The following is a 21,674-nucleotide window of genomic DNA, read 5'->3' on the forward strand; positions in this document are numbered from 1 at the left end:
TTGAATAGAGGTATAGTGGTTAGGTGCCGAAGGCGACATTGAAGAGGTGGGCTTTGAGCAAGGATTTGAAGATGGGCAGGGAGGGGGCCTGGCGTATGGGCTCAGGAAGTTTATTCCAAGCATGGGGTGAGGCGAGGCAGAAAGGGCGGAGCCTGGAGTTGGCGGTGGTGGAGAAGGGTACTGAAAGGAGGGATTTGTCTTGAGAGCGGAGGTTACGGGTAGGAACGTAAGGGGAGATAAGGGTAGAGAGGTAAGGAGGGGCTGCAGATCGAGTGCATTTGTAGGTTAGAAGGAGAAACTTGAACTGTATGCGGTACCTGATCGGAAGCCAGTGAAGTGATTTGAGGAGAGGGGTGATATGAGTATATCGGTCCAGGAGAAAGATGTGCAGCAGAGTTCTGAACGGCAGTGGCGTAGCCAGACAGCCAATTTTGGATGGGCCTGAGCCCAAAGTGGGTGGGCACAACATTTTCTCTGCCCCGCTCTACCCCCACTTCAAAATATAAATTACACTTTCTCTGAAGGTAGCCATAATGCCTTTTTACCAAGCTTGGCAGACAGCAGCATTGTCCCTAAGCCATTGATGCCGGCACCCCACTCACGTATAGTTATCGGTGGCTCAAGGATGCTGTCGTCGACTGCAGAGCTTGGAAGAAGGGAGTTTTGGCTATCTTTGGATGAATTCTACAGCTGGGGATACTTGGGGATCCCCACCAGCTATACAGCAAGGGTCGGGACCGATGTTAGCCATGCTAGAGCGCAGGTCAGAAAATAGAGGAGAGCCCCCCTCCCTGAACCCCTCTCCTCTCTGCCTCCCCTCCAATTTCCCCACCTGCCATCACTATTACACCACAAAGGGTACAAGAGTGCACACTAAGTGGCAACATTACGAAAATGCTTACTAACCAAACACACTATGAATCAATTTATTGCATCAACATATAAAATTTTTGTTTAACTTTTAAAGACAACGAGGGATCATATATGGCTCTAAAATAAACTACTGGATCTCCCATATCACACAGCTATACTAGATCCGAAACTGTCCAATTTGTCTTAATCATTTGCATCCAATGTCTTATTTTATCTTTTACATAAAAATGCACTTCTGCAACAAACGTTTTTTTAAAGAAGGCAACAAAACAGTAACCAGTTCACTTATCTGAAAATGCTGATTACAGTACTGTACAGACTTGATCAACACACTGACAGACCCTCACCAAATACAGAACAAGGGATCACAAATTAGAAATAAAAATGTTTAGACAAAAATTGAGCTGGGATAAATCTAGCAAGTACTACAACCCTGGAGAAAGAAAAAACAGAAATGCATTTCCTTTTCTACTGAACACAATACAAAATCATTTACTATGCACATTTCCCAAAGCTAACATATTCCTTTTAAAAAATTCAACATAAAATTCTTTTTTCTATCTTTGTGGTCTGGAAATTGTAATTTTCCATCATGTTGGTTCTGATTTCTCTGTTCTGCTTTCCTGTCTGCCATCAAGTGGCTGCTGTTCATTTATTTGTCTTTTCACTCACTACACCTGCCTCTAACATACTGATCATTCCTTTTTAGCTATTTCCTCTTTTTTTTCTTTTCGGACAACTTAAATTTCACCTTCTATCACCCTTCTCCTCCTTTTTACTTTTCAGCCATCTATCAAATTTCCATCTTCTCTCACCCAGTAGGGTAGCTCTCCCATTACCCATCTCAAACCTTCCCCAGCCCTCAATTCTCTTTCATCTCTAATCTAATCTCCATTGCCATATTTCTACTCTCTGTAATCATTATCCTCTCATTCATTTCATTGCCACCTCCTCCTGACCTCCCCCACATGATTCTACCATCCCCTCCACCCTTCTATCCCAGCAACTGTTCCCTCTTTCTCCCTGTCCCTTCTCTCTTTCCCTCCTGCTTGCTCCCCCATTTCTCCCTCTGTGTCTCCCCTCACTCCCACTGTCCAGCATCTGTCCATCACTCTCTTCTGCTCCTGGATCCAACATCTCCCTCTTTCTCTCCTCTCCTCTCCCTCCCTCTCATCTTCCTCCATGTCCAAAATCTCACCTTCTCTCCTATTGTCCACCATCTCTCTCTTTCCCTCCCTTGTGCCCAAAATCTCTTCCCCCTCCCCAATGCAGCATTTGTTTCCCTTCCTCCTGTCCACTATCTTGTCCAACACTTCTCCTCTCTCCCTGTGCACCATCTCTTCCTCCTCTCCACCCCTATGTCTAACATTTCTCCCTCTCATCCTCCATTCAGCATCTCACTCTCATGTCCAACAATTCACCCCTCCTCTCCCCATCTCAAACAGTTTTCTCTCTCTCACCCTCTATGCAACAATTCTCCCTCACTCTCTCACCCCTCTCACTCTCCATGTGGCCTCTCGCTCACCCCTCCACCCCTATGTCCATTTATCCCTCTCTCATCCTCCATACATCATCCCTCCCCTCCACCCTTATCTCCAACAGCTCTCCTCTCCCCTCCCCTGTCCAACAATTCTCCTTCACTCATCCCTCTCACCCCCCATGCAGCTTCTCTCCCTCCCCTCCAACCCTGTGTCCAACATTTCTCCCTCTCTCACCCCTAACACCTTCCATGGCTATGTAGCATTTCTCCCTCTCTCATCCCTCTCACCCTCCATGCAGCATCTCACCATCCCTTCCACCCTTATGTCCAACAAGTATGCCCTCCCATCCCATGTCCAACAATTCTCCCTCTATGACATTCCCTCCCCCCCCCCCCCCCCAGCATTTCTCATTCCTTACCCCATCTCACAACTTTTTATGATCGGGTTCCTGGCAGCGGCAGCATGGAGGGAAGCAGGCTGGGCTCCTGCAGAAGTTACGATCTGGATTAGACTGTCACTGGAATGATCTCGATCGAAGAACCTTTCTTAAGTTTCTTGAATAATTCCCACGTTTTTCTTCAGGGCAGGTCAATTCCCCCCCCCCGCGTGGCGTGCACGTGCAGCTAGCTATGCCCTCAGAAGATGCCATCATGCAATGAGCATGCGTGCGGACTGCGGAGCGAGAGCGAGGCTGAGCAGCACGCCCGCAGCTACGCACAGCCACGTCATAGGATGGATGGAATGGATTGGAAAACAACTCGATCAACACGCCTGGACTCCTGGAGAGATCTCATCATCATCAGCTGAGTCTGTCTGAGCGGCTGCTCCGCTCCGCTGCTGCAGTCAGTAACAAGTATATTGTGTGTGCGTGCGCTTCAGTGGTGCTGTGGTCGTGGTGGTGGGCGGGCCTGAGCCGAAATCTGGCTGGAACAGAAGGAACCTGGTCCTCCTGGAGACAGAGAGATCAGCTGAGCCAGAGCGCGAGTGGGTGCTGCAGTGTGCAAAATTTGCATGCGCTTGGGTGGGCGGGCCTGGGCCGAAATTGGATGGGCCAGGGCCCGTCCAGGCCCGCCCGTAGCTACGCCCCTGCTGAACGGACTGAAGGGGGGATAGATGGCAAAGTGGGAGGCCAGTGAGGAGTAGGTTGCAGTAGTCGAGAGGTAATGAGAGAGTGAATGAGAGTTCGGGTGGTGTGCTCAGAGAGGAAAGGGCGAATTTTGCTAATGTTATAGAGGAAGCGACAGGTCTTGGCTATCTGCTGGATATGCGCAGAGAAGGAGAGGGAGGAGTCGAAGATGACTCCGAGGTTGCGGGCAGATGAGACGGGGACGATGAGTGTGTTATCAACTGAGATAGAGAGTGGAGGGAGAGGAGAAGTGGGTTTGGGTGGAAAGACAATAAGCTCGGTCTTGACCATGTTCAGTTTCAGGTGGCGGTTGGACATCCAGGCAGCAATGTCGGATAAGCAGGCCGATACTTTGGCCTGGTTATCCGCAGTGATGTCTGGTGTGGAGAGATAAAGCTGGGTGTCATCAGCATAAAGACCTCTTGACCTCGCTGGTGTCACCACTGCTGCAAAACCACCACTGCTCAGTGCTCCACATAGGCTAGAGAGGCTCCTTATGAATGCTCCATTGGCTGCCTTGCCAGCCAATGAGATGCTGCTTTCATTCCCAGACAAGGAAAGCAGCATCTCATTGGCTGAAAAGACAGAGGATGCCTGCCTGGAAGAAGAGGTTATCTGCCATGTGCTTGCCAGGAAGAAAAGGTATGTTTTTCATGCTAGTTGCAAACCTTAGGCACGAGGTGTGGTTTTTTTTTTTTTAGTTGCCATGGCGACCTTGCGCCTGGGGTTCGTCGAGCCTTGGTTTAAAGAATTTCAGTCTAATAGACATTATTCCGTTAAAATGAAAAGCAGACTTTCGGCTCCTTGGGTGCAACCCTGTGAAGTTCCACAGAGTTCCTCCACTGTCGCCACTTTTGTTTAATGCCTACATGATTAACATGGAGCATGGTTTTTCTTCACTTGGAGTATATTTTTATTTGTATGTGGACAATATGCTGCTTCTTGTCCCAGTTAGTGATATCTGATCTAACACAATTCTCCTAGGTTCCTTTTACTAAGCTGTAGTAAAAGGGGGCCTGCGCTAGCGTCGGCATATGTTTTTGATGCGTGCTGAGGCCCCCTTTTACCGCAGCGGGTAGAAGGCTGTCTTTTTTTTTTAAAGAAATGGCTGTGCAGTAAGTGAACCACTTGCCAAGAGGCCATTTCAGGAAGGGGGGAAGCACTTACCACTACAAAAATTGAAAATATTTTGTAGTAATAGAAATGGCGTGCACTGCGGTAGTTCCAGATTGGCGCACAGCAAGCCTGTTGTCGTGTGCCAACCCTTTAGTAAAAGGACCTTCAAGTGACTAATTGTATTACAGTGATTAAACATTATAGCTCTATTCACGGTTTTAAGTTAAATACTGAAGAAAAAATATTCCCCCACAAGGGTACTTTTATTCCTGATTCCATTCCAGTGTCTAATGATCTCTCTCTCAAAGTTGATTTATCTTCTAAAAGTCTTGGTGTGATATTAGACTTCTCTCATTCTTTAGAGCTACAGGTGAACCATTTATTCGAAGTCATACTTTTCAAGCTTCATCAGCTGCATCATATTAAGCAACATTTTGATAGATCTTATTTTACCATTCTTGTAGTCATGTAATGGTCTTTATTCATCTCTAACTGTGAAATTGTGTCTCAGAATACAACTATTAGAGAAGGCTGCTAAACTTATTTTGGGTCTTAAAAAATCTAATAGTTTGACTGCTGCACTTCTCTCTTTACACTGGCTTCCAATTCATTTTAGGGTTTTGTTTAAGTTGGCTTGTTAATTTTTAAGATGTTTGATGGGTCATCTCCTGATTATATTCATAATTTGGTTTCCTTTCCACTTTCTCATGAAGTCTCTAGAGTTAGCGATCCTTTTCAACTGTTATTACCCTCATTTTCAGGTATAAGATATAAACAGATATTGGAAAAGTATTTTTTTCAGGTCCCTCATATCTGGCTTCCGCTTCCTATTGAACTTCGAAATTCTTTCAATTATTTTTATTTTGTAAGAATTTAAAGACTTTTTTTTAAACAATTTATGTCAATCTGTGTTCTTTTCATCTGGTTTTAGTTTAGCTTTTGTTAACCACTTTGAACTACTGATAAGTGGGACTTGGCAGCACACAAGAAACACATCACATCACAGGCTGGTTTGGATAGATTTGATATAGACAGTTGGGCATGGTGGAAAGCAGTCATTTATCTGCTGCATAATCAAAGCTTCTCAGCCTATATGGTTCAAAAAATGACTCCAATTTGCAAATGCTAATCATGAATACACAAGTCATTCTATTCTTATTCTGGGCAACAGTAAAGGTTGTCAAGTAGGGGGGAAATTATATTGTTTGTAGCAAGAAGGCAGAGGAATCTGGATAGGCAATTGTTGGCATTGGTATAAAATGAAAAGCAACTGCTAGCAAATAAAAGGCCTTTAGTATAGGCGTGGTGTGTATATTAGTTTCAGAGGTCACACTCAAAACAGATATGTCAACATACTAAAAATTCATTATTCTAAGGATAAGCTATTTCAGTTCAGGGCCAAGGCGGAGAAGTTGATAGCTACCTTGAGGAAGATAAAGGAACAAAAATGTAGTGACCACATAACTTGTGATGCCATGTTTGATAAACCTATTGGCAAGGTTGACTCTTCCTGGCATAACTGCAGTACAGTTGGAAGTGATGAATTTGCTCAAATGGCTGAGGAAATCCAAATAAGTATCAAGAACAAGACATATAAGTCACTTTGCCCAGATATATCTGGGACAAAATTCTACAAGTTGTTGCAGGACAAGATCTGCCTATTGCTGAATGCAGAGACCCCAATAGCTCCCTCTTACTTTTATCCTTATCACTCAATTGAGCCAAATAGATAGTGTGCAAAGTCACCTCACCAGACGTGTAAGTTAACATGTATTAATAATGTATTCCATCGTCTGGTTGACCTCACTGGGGCAAGTGCAGATCAACTCTGAAGCTCTAGTGCTATCACCACAATCAACATGGAAGGTCAAAACTAGGTTGTCAACTTACTGACTCATTTACAAGTCCAGAGTTGCATGTGTTCATGGTTCATCTCTTCAACCATAAATTGTCTGGATCTAGAAGGCAGACTTAGATTTGATTTTTCAACAGAAGGCATCTGGGTAGGGGTGGGGTGGGGTATCGCAAATGTCACTCTGAAGTGGACGCTCTGGGATTTCTTGGATCTAAGCAAGTAAACTAGCTTTAGTGCTTATTGTTTATTTGTTTACTATACCGTTACTTACTGCATTGGCAAAGCAGAACGGTTAACACTGTAAAAATATACATTTAGAACACAACATACAAACTAAGAAATCCAGTAATTGATAGGAAAGCATAGCAAAACAGAAACATCCATACTAAAGAAGTGAGTGGACAAAATACAATACTATTCATACTAAAAACCAAGGTTATAATGCTGCATATTGAAATAGCACATCTATTATGTCTGTTTCCCTTTATCATGCGATGTTTTCAAAACATACTCTGGAAAAAGTACGTTTTTAAGGCTTTACGGAAGCGGGTATATGATTCTTCTAATCTAATTACTTTTGGGAGGCAGTTCCAGAGCGTGGGGGGATAACAAAAAGAAAGCTGACGCTTGCATAGATTCCCATCTAGCCATCAAGGGTGACGGAATTACTAATCTATTATCTGTAAGCAACCGGAGTGTACAAGCCAGTGAGTATGGTATGGTGAGATTGGCTAAATATGATGGAGTTGATAAGTGTACTGCTTTATATGTCAGAATGAGGATCTTAAATTTTATTCTGACCTCAACCAGAAGCCAGTGAAGATGGTGTAAGAGGGGTTTAATCCTGTCATACTTTGAGGCCCGGCAGATAACACGAGCAGCCGTGTTTTGAATCGTTTGTAAACGTTTTAACTTGACCTTAGTGAGGCCTGCATAAATGACATTGCAGTAGTCAAGACGTGTTATGATATAGGCATATGTTAGGGTACACAAGGAGTTTTTGTCTATCGAGTTTCTGATTGAACGCAATTTCCGTAAATGATAGAAAGATTTTTTTACTACATCAGATATTTGTTCGTTAAAGGATAATGCAGAGTAAATAATTACACCTATGTATTTAAAAGATTGTACCGTAATTATCTGCTTACCAAACAAAGTAGGTATTAAACATGGTATTGATCCAACATGGTATTGATCCATGACCTGTTATCCAAGATGCTATTGTCTTATCCAGATTTAATACTAAATGGTGCTTTATAAGCCAACTGGCCACCTCATCAAGGCAGTTTTGAACTGTTATCAAACCTATGTTCAACGGCTGCACGTAATGAATAAGAAGAAAGTCATCTGCATACGAATACGAGCTAATACCCAGAGACTGGATAAGCAGCGAAAGCGGACTGACATATAGATTAAACAATATTGGTGATAGAACCGATCCTTGTGGTATCCCACAGGAGATGGGGTGAGATTTTGAAATAGATTGATGTTAAACAACTTTGAATGAACGGTTACTGAGAAAAGATGAAAACCAATTATAGATTGTGCCAGAGATCATAACTTCTAACGATTTAGTAGATCATGATCTATTAGATCAAACGCCATGGACAGATCAAGTGAGATAATCAATGCGATGTAACCTTGTTCCAGTCTAGAATGTACTTCACTTAGAAGGGAAGTCGGAACAGTCTCTATACTATGGCCTTTCCTAAAACCTGATTGTCTCGGATGTAATATGTTTTTCGATTCTACGTAAGATTGTAACTGTGTATGTACAACCATTTCCAATATTTTGGATAAGAATGGAATATTTGAAACCAGACGATAGTTACTTGGGGAGTATGGATCGAGTGAGGATTTCTAAAGATTTGGCTTTACCACGGCCTCTACTCCATCTGTAAGGCTTTTTGTTATAATTGAGTATAGATGGGTTAGCAGTCCTAAAGAGGGAAACTTTAGCCAATTTGATGGTATCGGATCTAGCGAACAGTAGGTGGGTGAAAGATTTGATATAATTTTTTGAAACAATGTTAGGGATGGAATCTCAAATAGGTGCCATAATCCTGACAAAGTTGGAGTGGACACCTCTTCCGCATCTGTTATATTCTAAAAATGAGCTTTCAACTTATGAATTTTGGAAATAAAAAAAAAATTGCTATAGTTTCAGACTCTATGTGATGTCACTGCACTTATTCCTGGTTTTGTTGTTAGGTGTTTCATAACAAGAAACAACTGTTTAGATGAATTTGCAGCAGCCTGTATTTGTTTGGAAAAATAGGTGGTTTTTGCTATCCTTACCTGCGCTATAATAATCATTCAGCTCTACGAACCTGCTGTTTACATAATTTTAAGCCTGAGTGATAAAGGTTTTCTTGGAACAATATTACTCAGCACTGGTAACCACTGAATATCAGCAGGTTGCAGAGCACCACTAATGATCTCCATTGTGGAATTTAGCTGTATGTCCACCAACGCATCTATGCAGACTGGGCCCAGACTGGCACACAGTACTCTGCCACAGAATAATAAGCCTCAGAGCACTTATTCTCAGGAACTTTGCAGATGCACCCCAGTTTTCACAGACTAGCTGAATGTTGAAAAATCATATCACTCCTCACATAAGGAGGCATGCAAGAGCTGTGGATGGATGTTTTCCCCCTGCAATGGACTTATGATTCCTTTTGATATTTGCTTCCCAGTGACTTGACATTGATATAGAGAATGAATGTTATCCTGTTGGTCCAGTACATGCAACTTATGCTGGAGAAATGAAGGGTTCTTCCACTTTCTTTGACTGGTAGGATTAACAGGTGGCTGTGTTTATTTCAAATGTTGTCCTTGTATATGCTCAAAAAAGATCTGAACAAGACTTCTGCTAGGATGATAAGAAGGTTCATATGGGAATAGTAGAAGGTTATGGTACTCTTACGGGTCTTGATAGTTGATAGACCCCATTTACGGGGGTCAAAGGTTGCCAGATCTGAGTAAGTACAATTTGGCATGCTTCTCCTTATACACTCTCAAACATTCCTCTAGCTCTTGCCACCAACTCATCACACAGCTTTTTAACACTGAGGTCATATGATCATGCTAAGATTTCTTTCCTATTTGTTGCATATCAACACCTCACCTCCACTCTGACAAGTTAAGCTGTCATTCTTCTTTTTATGTATGCTTCATATATTTAAAATGACATCACCACAAATAAAAGTATACCTTAGAAAGGTCTTAGCTTGTATTAAGTGAGGTGTAACAAGCAAGAAGTCATCAATTAATCGCAGAAGGGCCCTGAAATTAAAAAGAAAATAAATGTAAATTTTTTTTTTTTTTTACACATTTAGAAAAAGCATTGTTACTCACCTGTAAGAGATATTTTCCATAGACAGCAGGACTGATCAGGCACACAAATGAGTAATATCATTACACATCGCCTGGAAGGAACAGCTCTTCCAGAGCTCAGAAACTATAGTTCTGAGCATGTGCACCCCTTTCCACGCGCAATGGTTTCCTCTGTGCTTGTACACCCCTTTCTACAAAAGCACTCTTTATCAACTCAGTTCCATAGCTCAACAATATACGCAACTCTTGGGGAGGTGGGAGGAACTGTGTGCCTGATCAAATATAATGTCTATGGAAAACATCTGCTACAGGTAAGAAACGATTTTTCCATCAATATGCAGGATTCAGTTTAGCACATAAGTGAGCGAGTCCCAAGCTCAGAGTTACTCATCTCTACTTGTATTGACTATTATTCAGGAGCAGAAAGGTCCAAGAATTGCAATACCACCCAGACCTGTTGGCTAGCACAGCTCAATGAAATACATTTTCTCTTGTTGACTGGCCCAAACACTAAATATTCAAGGTTCATTTGATTTGATTATCCGCTTTTAAAGACACCATCAAAGCAGTGTACAATAATAATAAAATCACAGTCTAGAAAAAAAACTACAAAATCAGATGGGAAAGTGAAGAGAAAAAAGAAATATTCTAACTGATGCATTCCAATATCCCCAGTGTACTATTCCAACCAGGCAGCGCTATCCAGGAAGGAGAAAACATTGAAAGCTCTCTAAGACAAATGTGTCTTTAGAGAGATTTTGAATGTTTATAATGAGGGTTCTGAGCATACAGCCAAAGGGGGGTTATTCCGGAGAGCAGGCCCAACATTAAATACTGAATTTCAGAAAGTATGCAAGAAAAATTGCCAAAAAGAAGGAATAACCAGTAGATGTTGTGCTGAGCAAAGTGACATGAGGGAGTATATGGAAGATAGCGAGACAAAAACTGAGCAGAGCCTATATGGTGCATTTTATGGACCAAAACTAAAATTTTGTACACTATCCGATAATCAATTGGAAGCCAATATTTGTCCTTTAGCAATGGAATCACAAGATAATATTTCCTGGCTCCAGAAATCAACTTAACTGTGAAACTTTGAAAAAACACATATTGACAACAGACAAAATATAAGTCCCCCCCCTCAAAATGTTACGACAATTAGCACACCCAGCGCTTTAATTGTGTCACTCACAAGGATTACCGAGTTGCCAAGATAAACAGACTATAAACTTAGAGATTGCTGACATTTCTGAAAAAGCTGAATCTTTGCTTTCTGCATTTTAAGTTACACTTTATTGTCTTGGAGCCAATCAGCAATTTTAAGTAGCTTAAAGTTTAAATGAGAGAGAAGCCATCCAATATGAATAGAGTAGCTACAATTTGGACATCATCTGCATATATATACAGCATCAGTTCTAAGGTCCGTTTTAATGTTTTAAATTATTTACTTTTCCTCCCTGCTTTTCAAGAGAGATCATAACAGAGCCATTTTTGCTTCCTTTCACACAGGTAGCCCAGCCCGTTCACCTTCCTAACATCTGTGTGAGCTTAGTCTGCATGAACTGTATGTTGAATCTGATTGTTTTACTTTAGCAGCGTTTACCTGAGAAACAATACAAGTTTTTAAAAAGTCGAATATAGCACCAGTAAAAGAAATAGCAATGAAAAATGTGGCAGAATAAATACTTCCAACAAGGGTGGACATAATCGGGGATGTTTCTCCTTGCTTTGGGGGGGAAAAACAACTTAAATAAGCAAATCTCTCTCTGCATCCCCCCTGACCAGTCAGGCTACTGTACATAGAGAAATAAAACGTATGGCTAATATTACACCCCAATCACCACCCACCCTACATCGTTAGTGATGAAACGTGCGCCACCCTATAAAGTCATGTACAAAAAAATCCTAAGCAGAATTTACTATGATCCAGAGGCAGTTAGGAGTTTACATTTTCACTATTGCTACTGACAAGTTTGATGCGTGCCTGCGCCATCCCTTCTCATGCATCATATGGGGACCCTCCAATAGTTCTGCGTAAAACCTGATCAAATCGTAGGGTGATACACCTGTTGGCAAGGTAAGTAGAAGAATTCAAACCATTACTCGTTTATAGATTTTATAGATTTGCTGCTGGTGACGTTTAATGATGACCTGTTGTTTCTACCCCATAAAGTAAATCTAGTCATCATCGATGAGTTCATGGAGACTGGCTGTAAAACTGATGAGATTGAAAAAGCCTTTACCAAATATACACACCACATTTTGTGTCAAGGCAAAACAAGCCGCACCAGTAACTTAAATACGAAATATGTGTTGTTTAAGAATCCGAGAGAAGAACAGCAGATATCTGATCTCACAGACAAATGTATCCAGGCAAGATGTGTTTCTTTCTCTAGGCCTTCAAAGAACCAAAAAACTGTACAGCTATCTCATTGTGGATTTGAATGCAATGACGCCCAAGGCTTACAGATTAACAATGGACATCTTTCCCTCCCATTTTGACAGTCGTATACAGTGATAAAACAGCAGGCGCCCATAAAAAGAACTTACCAGCAGCTTTTTCCACATACTGTAATTGCGGTCACAGGCAACAACATATCTAGCCGTCTGAAGCGGAACCAGGAGCTTTTAATAATTTTATTTCAGATTTTGCCCCGTCAGAGAGGCCATCTTCAGTATCACTTCAGATGACTTAATAGCGGCTAAAGCGGAGATAGCCCTAAACATTCTGAAAGATAACATACCATTATCAAAGCACCAGTTAGCGTCATGAAAAGACAAAGGCATGCAATAAAGAGTATCAGGGACAAAAGAATACCTCTTAAAACAAAGAAGCTGGTGACACAGTCTAAGGGTTTTCTTGAACCCTTGCTAAGCTTGGTCTTACTGCTGATCACAAATCTTATCGATAATGCAGTACACTGAAAAGACGTACTTGGTCCCTAGCCGGCAGCTTGAACATTTAAGAGGTATTCCGACACCCCATGAAAACACCGATCCTATTCAACCTAATGATGGCCCCACTTGCCAAGTTCTTATCCAACATTGGCCTTAACTCTTTCATATTTGCAGACGATGTCACAATATACATTCCTTACAAAACCAAACTGACAGAAATCACCAAAGAAATCAGGCTCGGCCTGAACATCATGGATTCATGGGCAAATGCATTTCAACTAAAACTCAATAAAGAAAAAAAATCATTGTCTCATCCTCTCATCCCAACACAGCGCGGACATCCCCACAAGTATCAACACCCCAGATCACACCCTTCCTATCTGTGACAGCTTGAAAATCCTTGGTGTTACAATGGACCGTAACATAACACTAGAGAGCCAAGTGGCATCCACAACAAAGAAAATGTTCCACTCAATGTGGAAACTCAAACGCGTGAAGCAATTCTTCCCGAGGGAAACATTTCGTAACCTGATACAATCAATGGTACTAAGCCACTTAGATTACTGCAATGGAATTGATGCGGGATGTAAAGAACAAACCTTAAAGAACCTTTAGACCGCTCAAAACATAGCACCTAGGCTTATATTTGGTAAAACGCGATTTGAAAGTGCAAAGACCCTCTGCAAAAAACTACACTGGCTCCTAATCAAAGAACGCATCGCCTTCAAAATCTGCACCCTGGTTCACAAAATCATCTACAGAGAAGCCCCGAGTTACATGACAGACTTGATCGACTTACAAATTAGAAATACATCCGAATCAACATGATCTTATCTAAATCTGCACTACCCAAGCTGCAAAGGACTTAAGTACAAAACAACTTACGCATCTAGTTTTTCCTACATAAGAACACAACTGTGGAACGCATTACCAAAAGCCTTGAAAACGACGTACGACCACCTAAACTTCTGGAAATCACTAAAAACCAACCTGTTTAAAAAGGCATACCCTACCGATCCAACTTAAATGCCTAATCTCTGCAACATAACCAAACTAAAGTACGTAATGGACATAACACAACTCTTTCGTTGTACGATTCCCTAATGTGGCTGTGCCACATGAACTTGAGCTTATCACATCATCACCTCGTATTTGTTCACACTGGAGCCTGCAAAGGCCTCTCCGGTACTATGTAAGCCACATTGAGCCTACAAATAGGTGGGAAAATGTGGGATACAAATGTAACAAATAAATAAATAAATAAAATAAATAAAAATGGCTGTGGCAGAATATAAGAACATTTTCTATGGCATATTATTGAAAAAAGAACTAAGGGCCCCGTTTACTAAGCTGCGCTAGAGGCATGTTAGTGCTTTTAGCGCACACTAACCATTAGCGCGCGCTGTGTAGAAGCCCACAATATTCCTATGGGCGCCTACACAGCACGCGCTAATTTTGTGCACGCATAAAAACGCTAGCGCACCTTAGTAAAAAGAGCCCTAAGTTATGTACATGGGATATTCTGAAGGCTGATCTTGATATGTTTGTAATTGTGTCTGTTTTGCTCAAAATAAAAAAAACAAAAACTGAAATTGTCATGTGAGCTCAAAAGAGAAAAATCCTTCCACAGGCGAACACCTGTCAAATAAAGGGAGTGGAAAGTTCAAGATAAGCCAAAAAGGCTCAGTTTATTCCCTGGGAACAACAGATGTATTCATAAGTACATAAGTATTGCCATACTGGGACAGACCAAAGGTCCATCAAGTCCAGCATCCTGTTTCCAACAGTGGCCAATACAGGTCACAAATACCTGGCAAGATCCTGAAGAGGTTCAATACATTTTATGCTGCTTATCCCAGAAATAGCAGTGGATTTTCCCCAAGTTAAAGTAATAATGATCTATGGTCTTTTCATTTAGGAAGCCGCCCAGACCATTTTAAAACCCCGCTAAGCTAACCACCTTTGCCACATTCTCTGGCAACGAATTCCAGAGTTTAATTACACGTTGAGTGAAGAAATATTTTCTCAGATTCATATTAAATTTACTGCTTTGTAGCTTCATCGCATGCCCCCTAGTCCTAGTATTTTTGGAAACTGTAAACAAACGACTCACGTCTACCCATTCTACTCCACTCATTATTTTATAGACCTCTATCATATCTCATTCAGCTGTCTTTTCTCCAAGCTGAAGAGCCCTAGACGCTTCAGCCTCTCCTCATAGGGAAGTTGACTCATCCCATTTATCATTTTCATCGCCCTTCTCTGTACCTTTTCTAATTCCACTATATTTTTTTGAGATGTGGCGACCAGAATTGAACACAATATTCAAGGTGTGGCCACACCATGGAGCATTACAAAGGCATTATAACGTCCTCACTTTTGTTTTCCATTCCTTTCCAAATAATACCTATAATTCTATTTGCTGTCTTAGCCGCCGCAGCACACTGAGCAGAGGATTTCAACGTATCATCAAGATCCCTTTCTTGGTTGGTGATTCCCAACGTGGAATCTTGCATTACGCAGCTATAGTTCTGGTTCCTCTTTCCCACATGCATCACTTTGCACTTGTTCACATTAAACATCATCTGCCATTTAGATGCCCAGTCTCCCAGTCTCTTAAGGTCCTCTTGTAATTTTTCACAATCCTCTTACGATTTAACAAATTTGAATAACTTTGTGACATCAGCAAATTTAATTACCTCACTAGTTACTCCCATTTCTAGTTTATAAATATGTTAAAAAGCAGCGGTCCCAGCACAAACCCCTGGGGAACCCCACTATCTACCCTTCTCCATTGAGAATACTGACCATTTAACCCTACTCTCTGTTTTCTATCCTTTAACCAGTTTTTAATCCACAATAGAACACTACCTCCTATCCCATTACTCTCCAATTTCTTCTGGAGTCTTTCATGAGGTACATTGTCAAACGCCTTTTGAAAATCCAGATACACAATATCAACCGGCTCGCCTTTATCCACATGTTTGTTCACCACTTCAAAGAAATGTAATAGATTGGTGTGGCAAGATTTCCCTTCACTAAATCCATGTTGGCTTTGTCTCATTAATCCATGTTTTTTAAATATGCTCTGTAATTTTGCCTGGCACCGACGTCAGGCTCACCTGTCTATAATTTCCCAGATCCCCTCTGGAACCTTTTTTAAATATCAGCGTTACATGGGCTGCCCTTCAATCTTCCGGTACCACACTCGATTTTAAAGACAAATTACTATTACTAACAATAGTTCCGTTCTGCAAGTTCATTTTTCAATTCTATCAGTATTCTGGGATGAATACCATCCAGTCCAGAAGATTTGCTGCTCTTCAATTTGTCAAACTGTCCCACTACATCCTCTAAGTTTATAGAGATTTCATTCCATTTCTCCGACTCATCAGCTTTGAATACCATTTCTTGCACCGGTATCACTTCCAAATCTTCCTCGGTGAAGACCAAAGCAAAGAATTCATTTAATCTCTCCGCTATGGCTTTGTCTTCCCTGATTGTCCCTTTTACCCCTTGGTCATCTAGCGGTCCAACCAATTCTTATGCCGGCTTCTTATTTTTAATATACCAAAAAAAAGTTTTTTTACTGTGTGTTTTTGCCTCCAACGCAATCTTTTTTTCAAAGTCCCTCTTTGCCTTCCTTATCAGTGCTTTGCATTTGACTTGACATTCCTTATGCTGTTTCTTACTATTTTCAGTCTGTTCCTTCTTCCATTTTCTTTTCTTTTTTTTTAATTTAATATAACAATTCTACAAAACATTGACCAATATCATCTGAAAACATGCTTTTGTTACAGTTCACATCAGCGGTCAGCATCTACATTCAGTACCTTTTTCCCCGAAAACTAGACTTCTCCCATAATAACTGTTCCCACCCCTCCCCCCTTTCCTCACAGTTTTGTGGTTCTAAATAAATCATTTTTTACATTATCATATGGTTGCCAAATTTTCTGATATATGTGTAGCTGACCTTTTCTCACGGCTGTCAGTCTCGACATCAGGTGTAAACAGTCAACTCTAATTAGCACCTCTTTAATGGTGGGTGTTGCTATTTTTTCCAGGCCTTTGCCAGTGCCATCTTTGCTGCCACCAAAAATTGAATTGCCAACTTGTGTCCGTATTTCCGGCTTCTCGGGGGCCTTGAGTGTAGTAAGCATATGTCTGCCTGACGGGGGTATTCCACCTGTACCACCTTTCTCACTAATTCAGTTATCTGAGTCCAATATGTCTGCACATTTGGGCACTCCCACCAAATATGCAGGAAGGTTCCATGTCCTCCACATTCTCTCCAACAATCTGCTGGGGTCTGAGGATACATTTTATGTAACCTATCCGGTGTGTAACACCACCAATATAGTATTTTGTAGCCGCTCTCTATCGAGGCTTGGGCGATGGAGGGTTTAAGCAGATGTCTATAACTACCCACCCACCAACCCAGAGAAAATCTAGTCTGGAGTGCCTCCTCCCATCTCCCAGTATAATAGTCCTGTGGCGACAAGAGGAGCATCAGGGCTTTGTAAAGCCGAGTAATACTGCCTCGTCCTCCTCCTCCTCTCATAGCCTTTTCAAGCCACGTTTCTGCGAGTTCTAGTTCCTCTTTCGCCCTTCGGAGGATATAGTTCCTTAAGCAATGGTAATACACTAAATCTCTTTCCTCCAGTCCATATTCTTCTGTAATTCTACGAAATCTCTTATTTCCCCTTTAACCCATACTTGGTCTAATTTATATAGTCCTTTGAACACCCACTTTTGGTAGGTATTTTCTGACTCCCCTAGTGGGAAACCCGGCGCTCCCCTAATCGCCATTTGCAGGAAGTATCTCCTTTCTGGGAACACCTTTTTGCGTATTTGCAGATGTGTGTTTAACAAATGACACATCCCTATTGGTACCCGGTGTGCTGTAGCCAATATTTCTTTCTCTGATTTCCATAGTATGTCCCCTAGAAATCGGGTTCCCATCCACGCCCTTTCCCAGTGTAACCATTTCTTAGTGGTCTTTGGATCCCAGTCTGCCATTATTCGTAGTTGGGCTGCCTGATAATAACTGGAACAACAACTACAAAGAAAATACAAATACGCTATCAGACAAACTAAAAGAACCTATTACAAAACCAAAATAGGACCAAACTACAAGGATACACACAAACTCTTCTCACTCGTAAACAACCTCCTAAATACTACCAAGGTCACCTCCAACAACACAGATACCCCATCAGCAACCAACTTTGCAAACTACTTCAATGAAAAAATCATAAAGCTCCGACTCATGATACCCACCAACACAATGGATTACACAAATATCCTTGAATGTCTAGACCCAAAACCTGGAGAAAGCCCAGCAGATCGATCATGGACGACTTTGACACGCTCTCATCAAAGAAAATCTCACATTGGCTCGGAAAATACGCCAAATCGCAATGCAAATTAGACATCTGCCCTAACAGTCTAATAAGATCCGCACTCAAACAATTCAAAACAGACCTCACGAACCACATAAACTACAGGCTTCAAAATGGACTCTTCCCCACAGATATAGGAAACATAATACTCACCCCGCTACCGAAAGATGCTAAAAAAAACCCCACAATGGACTTAACCAACTATTGACCAGTAGCATCGATTCCACTCATGACCAAACTCATGGAAGGTATAGTGACGAAACAACTTACTGAATACCTAAGTAAACATTCAATTCTGCACGAGTCTCAATCAGGATTTCGGTCAAATCACAGCACCGAAACTGTACTAGTGTCCGCAATGAACTCATTGAAACAGGCAATTGCGACTGGTAACAACATCCTCCTCCTGCAATTCGACATGTCTAGTGCCTTTGACATGGTTAATCATGAAATACTATTACATATACTAGAATACTTCGGAGTAGGAGGCACAGTTCTCAAATGGTTCAAAGGATTCCTGACCACAAGATCATATCAAGTAACAATGAACGCGGAAAGATCACCACCATGGGTACCTGAGTGTGGAGTCCCCCAGGGATCCCCTCTCTCACCAACATTATTTAACCTAATGATGATACCGCTAGCTAAACTACTAGCCAATCAAAACCTCAACCCCTACATTTATGCAGATGACGTCACAATTTACATCCCATTCAAACAGGATGTAAATGAAATCACCAACGAGATTTTATTTATTTTTATTTTATTTTTGTTAAATTTGTACCCCGCGCTTTCCCACCCATGGCAGGCTCAATGCAGCTTACATGGTGCAATGGAGGGTTAAGTGACTTGCCCAGAGTCACAAGGAGCTGCCTGTGCCTGAAGTGGGAATCGAACTCAGTTCCTCAGTTCCCCAGGACCAAAGTCCACCACCCTAACCACTAGGCCACTCCTCCACTCAACCAAAGCCTCCAAATAATGCACACTTGGGCAGATGCATTCCAACAAACTTAATGCAGAAAAAACACAATGTCTTGTACTCACCTCACAACATAACACAAAAAACTTCTCCACCATAATATCACACCATACTGTTCCCTTCCTGCCTCACAAAACTTGAAAATTCCTGGAGTCACCTTTGATCGAAACCTCACTCTTGATACCTACGTGAAAAACACGATTAGAAGGTAAAGTTTGCCTATTTGCGGATGATACTAAGATTTGCAACAGAGTGGACACCCGGGAGGGAGTGGAAAGCATGAAAAAGGATCTGAGGAAGCTAGAAGAATGGTCTAAGGTTTGGCAATTAAAATTCAATGCGAAGAAATGTAAAGTGATGCACTTAGGGAGTAGAAACCCAAGAGAGACTTATGTGTTAGGCGGGGAGAGTCTGATAGGTACTGAGGGGGAGAGGGATCTTGGGGTGATAGTATCTGAGGATCTGAAGGCGATGAAACAGTGTGACAAGGCGGTGGCCGTAGCGAGAAGGTTGCTAGGCTGTATAGAGAGAGGTGTGACCAGTAGAAGAAAGGAAGTGTTGATGCCCCTGTATAAGTCATTGGTGAGGCCCCACCTGGAGTATGGTGTTCAGTTTTGGAGGCCTTATCTTGCGAAGGATGTTAAAAAAATGGAAGCGGTGCAAAGAAAAGCTACGAGAATGGTACGGGATTTGCTTTCCAAGACGTATGAAGAGAGACTTGCTGACCTGAACATGTATACCCTGGAGGAAAGGAGGAACAGGGGTGATATGATACAGACGTTCAAATATTTGAAAGGTATTAATCCGCAAACAAATCTTTTCCGGAGATGGGAAGGCGGTAGAACGAGAGGACATGAAATGAGGTTGAAGGGGGGGCAGACTCAGGAAAGATGTCAGGAAGTATTTTTTCACAGAGAGGGTGGTGGATGCATGGAATGCCCTCCCACGGGAGGTGGTGGAGGTGAAAACGATAACGGAATTCAAACATGCGTGGGATATACATAAAGGAATCCTGTGCAGAAGGAATGGATCCTCAGAAGCTTAGCCGAAATTGGGTGGCGGAGCAGGTGGGTGAAAGAGGGGTTGGTGGTTGGGAGGCGAGGATAGCAGAGGGCAGACTTATACGGTCTGTCCAGAGCCAGTGATGGGAGGCGGGACTGGTGGTTGGGAGGTGGGAAGTACTGCTGGGCAGACTTGTAAGGTCTGTGCCCTGAATAAGGCAGGTACAAATCAAGGTAAGGTATACACATATGAGTTTGTCTTGTTGGGCAGACTGGATGGACCGTGCAGGTCTTTTTCTGCCGTCATCTACTATGTTACTATGTTACGACGAAAAAGATGTTCTACACCATGTGGAAACTCAAAAGAGTAAAACCTTTCTTCCCGAGACACATCTTCCATACCCTGGTACAGTCAATGGTAATTAGTCATCTGGACCACTGCAATGCACTCTACGCCGGGTGCAAAGAACAGACAATCAAAAAACTCCAAACTGCTCAGAATACGGCCGCCAGACTCATATTTGGAAAAACTAAATATGAAAGTGCAAAACCCTTAAGAGAGAAACTTCACTGGCCCCCACTTAAGGAACGCATTGCGTTCAAGATCTGCATGATCGTACACAAAATCATTCACGCAGACGCCCCAAATCACATGCTAAACCTCGTAGACCTACCTCCCAGAAACGCCACAAGATCATCCCGCAAATTTCTCAACCTGCACTATCCCAGCTGCAAAGGACTTAAATACAAGCTGATGCATGCCACTACCTTCTCTTACATGAGCACGCAGTTATGGAATGCATTACCTACAGACCTGAAAGCAATCAATGAAACAACTATCTTTTGAAATCTCTGAAGACATTCTTCTTCAACAAGGCCTACAATGAGAACCTATAACCTCACTGTCACCTCACCAATCCACTCAATTATGAACGCCTACCTTCTATAACTACCCTAACCACTCTCTCCCTTCTTCTTGCTTCCCTTCCTAATCGCTACACATTACTAATTGTATCTGATATCCTGCAATGACAATGTTAACAAATCTAAGTAAGCCACATTGAGCCTGCAAATAGGTGGGGAAATGTGGGATACAAATGCAATAAATAATGATAATAATAATAAAGGTTAAAGTTGGGAACTCCCATCCCTCCCTGGGCTGGTGTTTGAAACATCATTGTCCTTCGCACCCTAGGTGGCCTCTTGTTCCAGATGTATGCAAACATTTTTCTGTTTAATTTTTGGAAGAAGGTCCGAGGGATTGGCACTGGCAGTACCATAAACAGATATAGGAGTTTAGGCAATAATATCATTTTTATAGCGTATATTCTTCCTAGCCATGATATATTTAGGCCTTCCCATCTATCCATTTCCATAAATAGTTCGTTAACTTTCTGTGGGTAGTTTGCCTGGTATATCTTATCTAATTTTGGGGTAACCATCACTCCCAAATATTTGACACCTTTAGGTGCCCACTTAAATGGGTACTCCCTCTGAAGCCGCTGAGCCTCCTGCGGGGGCACAGTTAGATTAAGTATCTTCTTCCATTTTCTGAAGGATTTTCTTTTAGCTCTAATAGCTTCCTTCACCTCACTTTTTAACCA

The 21,674-nt window shown here is 41.9% G+C and overlaps 1 protein-coding gene across 1 annotated transcript in view; it reads right to left on the bottom strand.

Annotated features, from left to right (window-relative positions):
* TERT (telomerase reverse transcriptase) overlaps positions 1-21,674 on the bottom strand; it is a 399,618-nt gene that overhangs the window by 105,517 nt on the left and 272,427 nt on the right. Inside the window, 1 exon segment of the mRNA XM_030209711.1 lies at positions 9,668-9,739. Coding sequence (XP_030065571.1) covers positions 9,668-9,739 — 72 coding nt within the window.

This window comes from Microcaecilia unicolor, chromosome 1 (genome assembly GCF_901765095.1).
Source record: "Microcaecilia unicolor chromosome 1, aMicUni1.1, whole genome shotgun sequence".
Taxonomy (NCBI): Eukaryota; Metazoa; Chordata; class Amphibia; order Gymnophiona; family Siphonopidae; genus Microcaecilia; species Microcaecilia unicolor.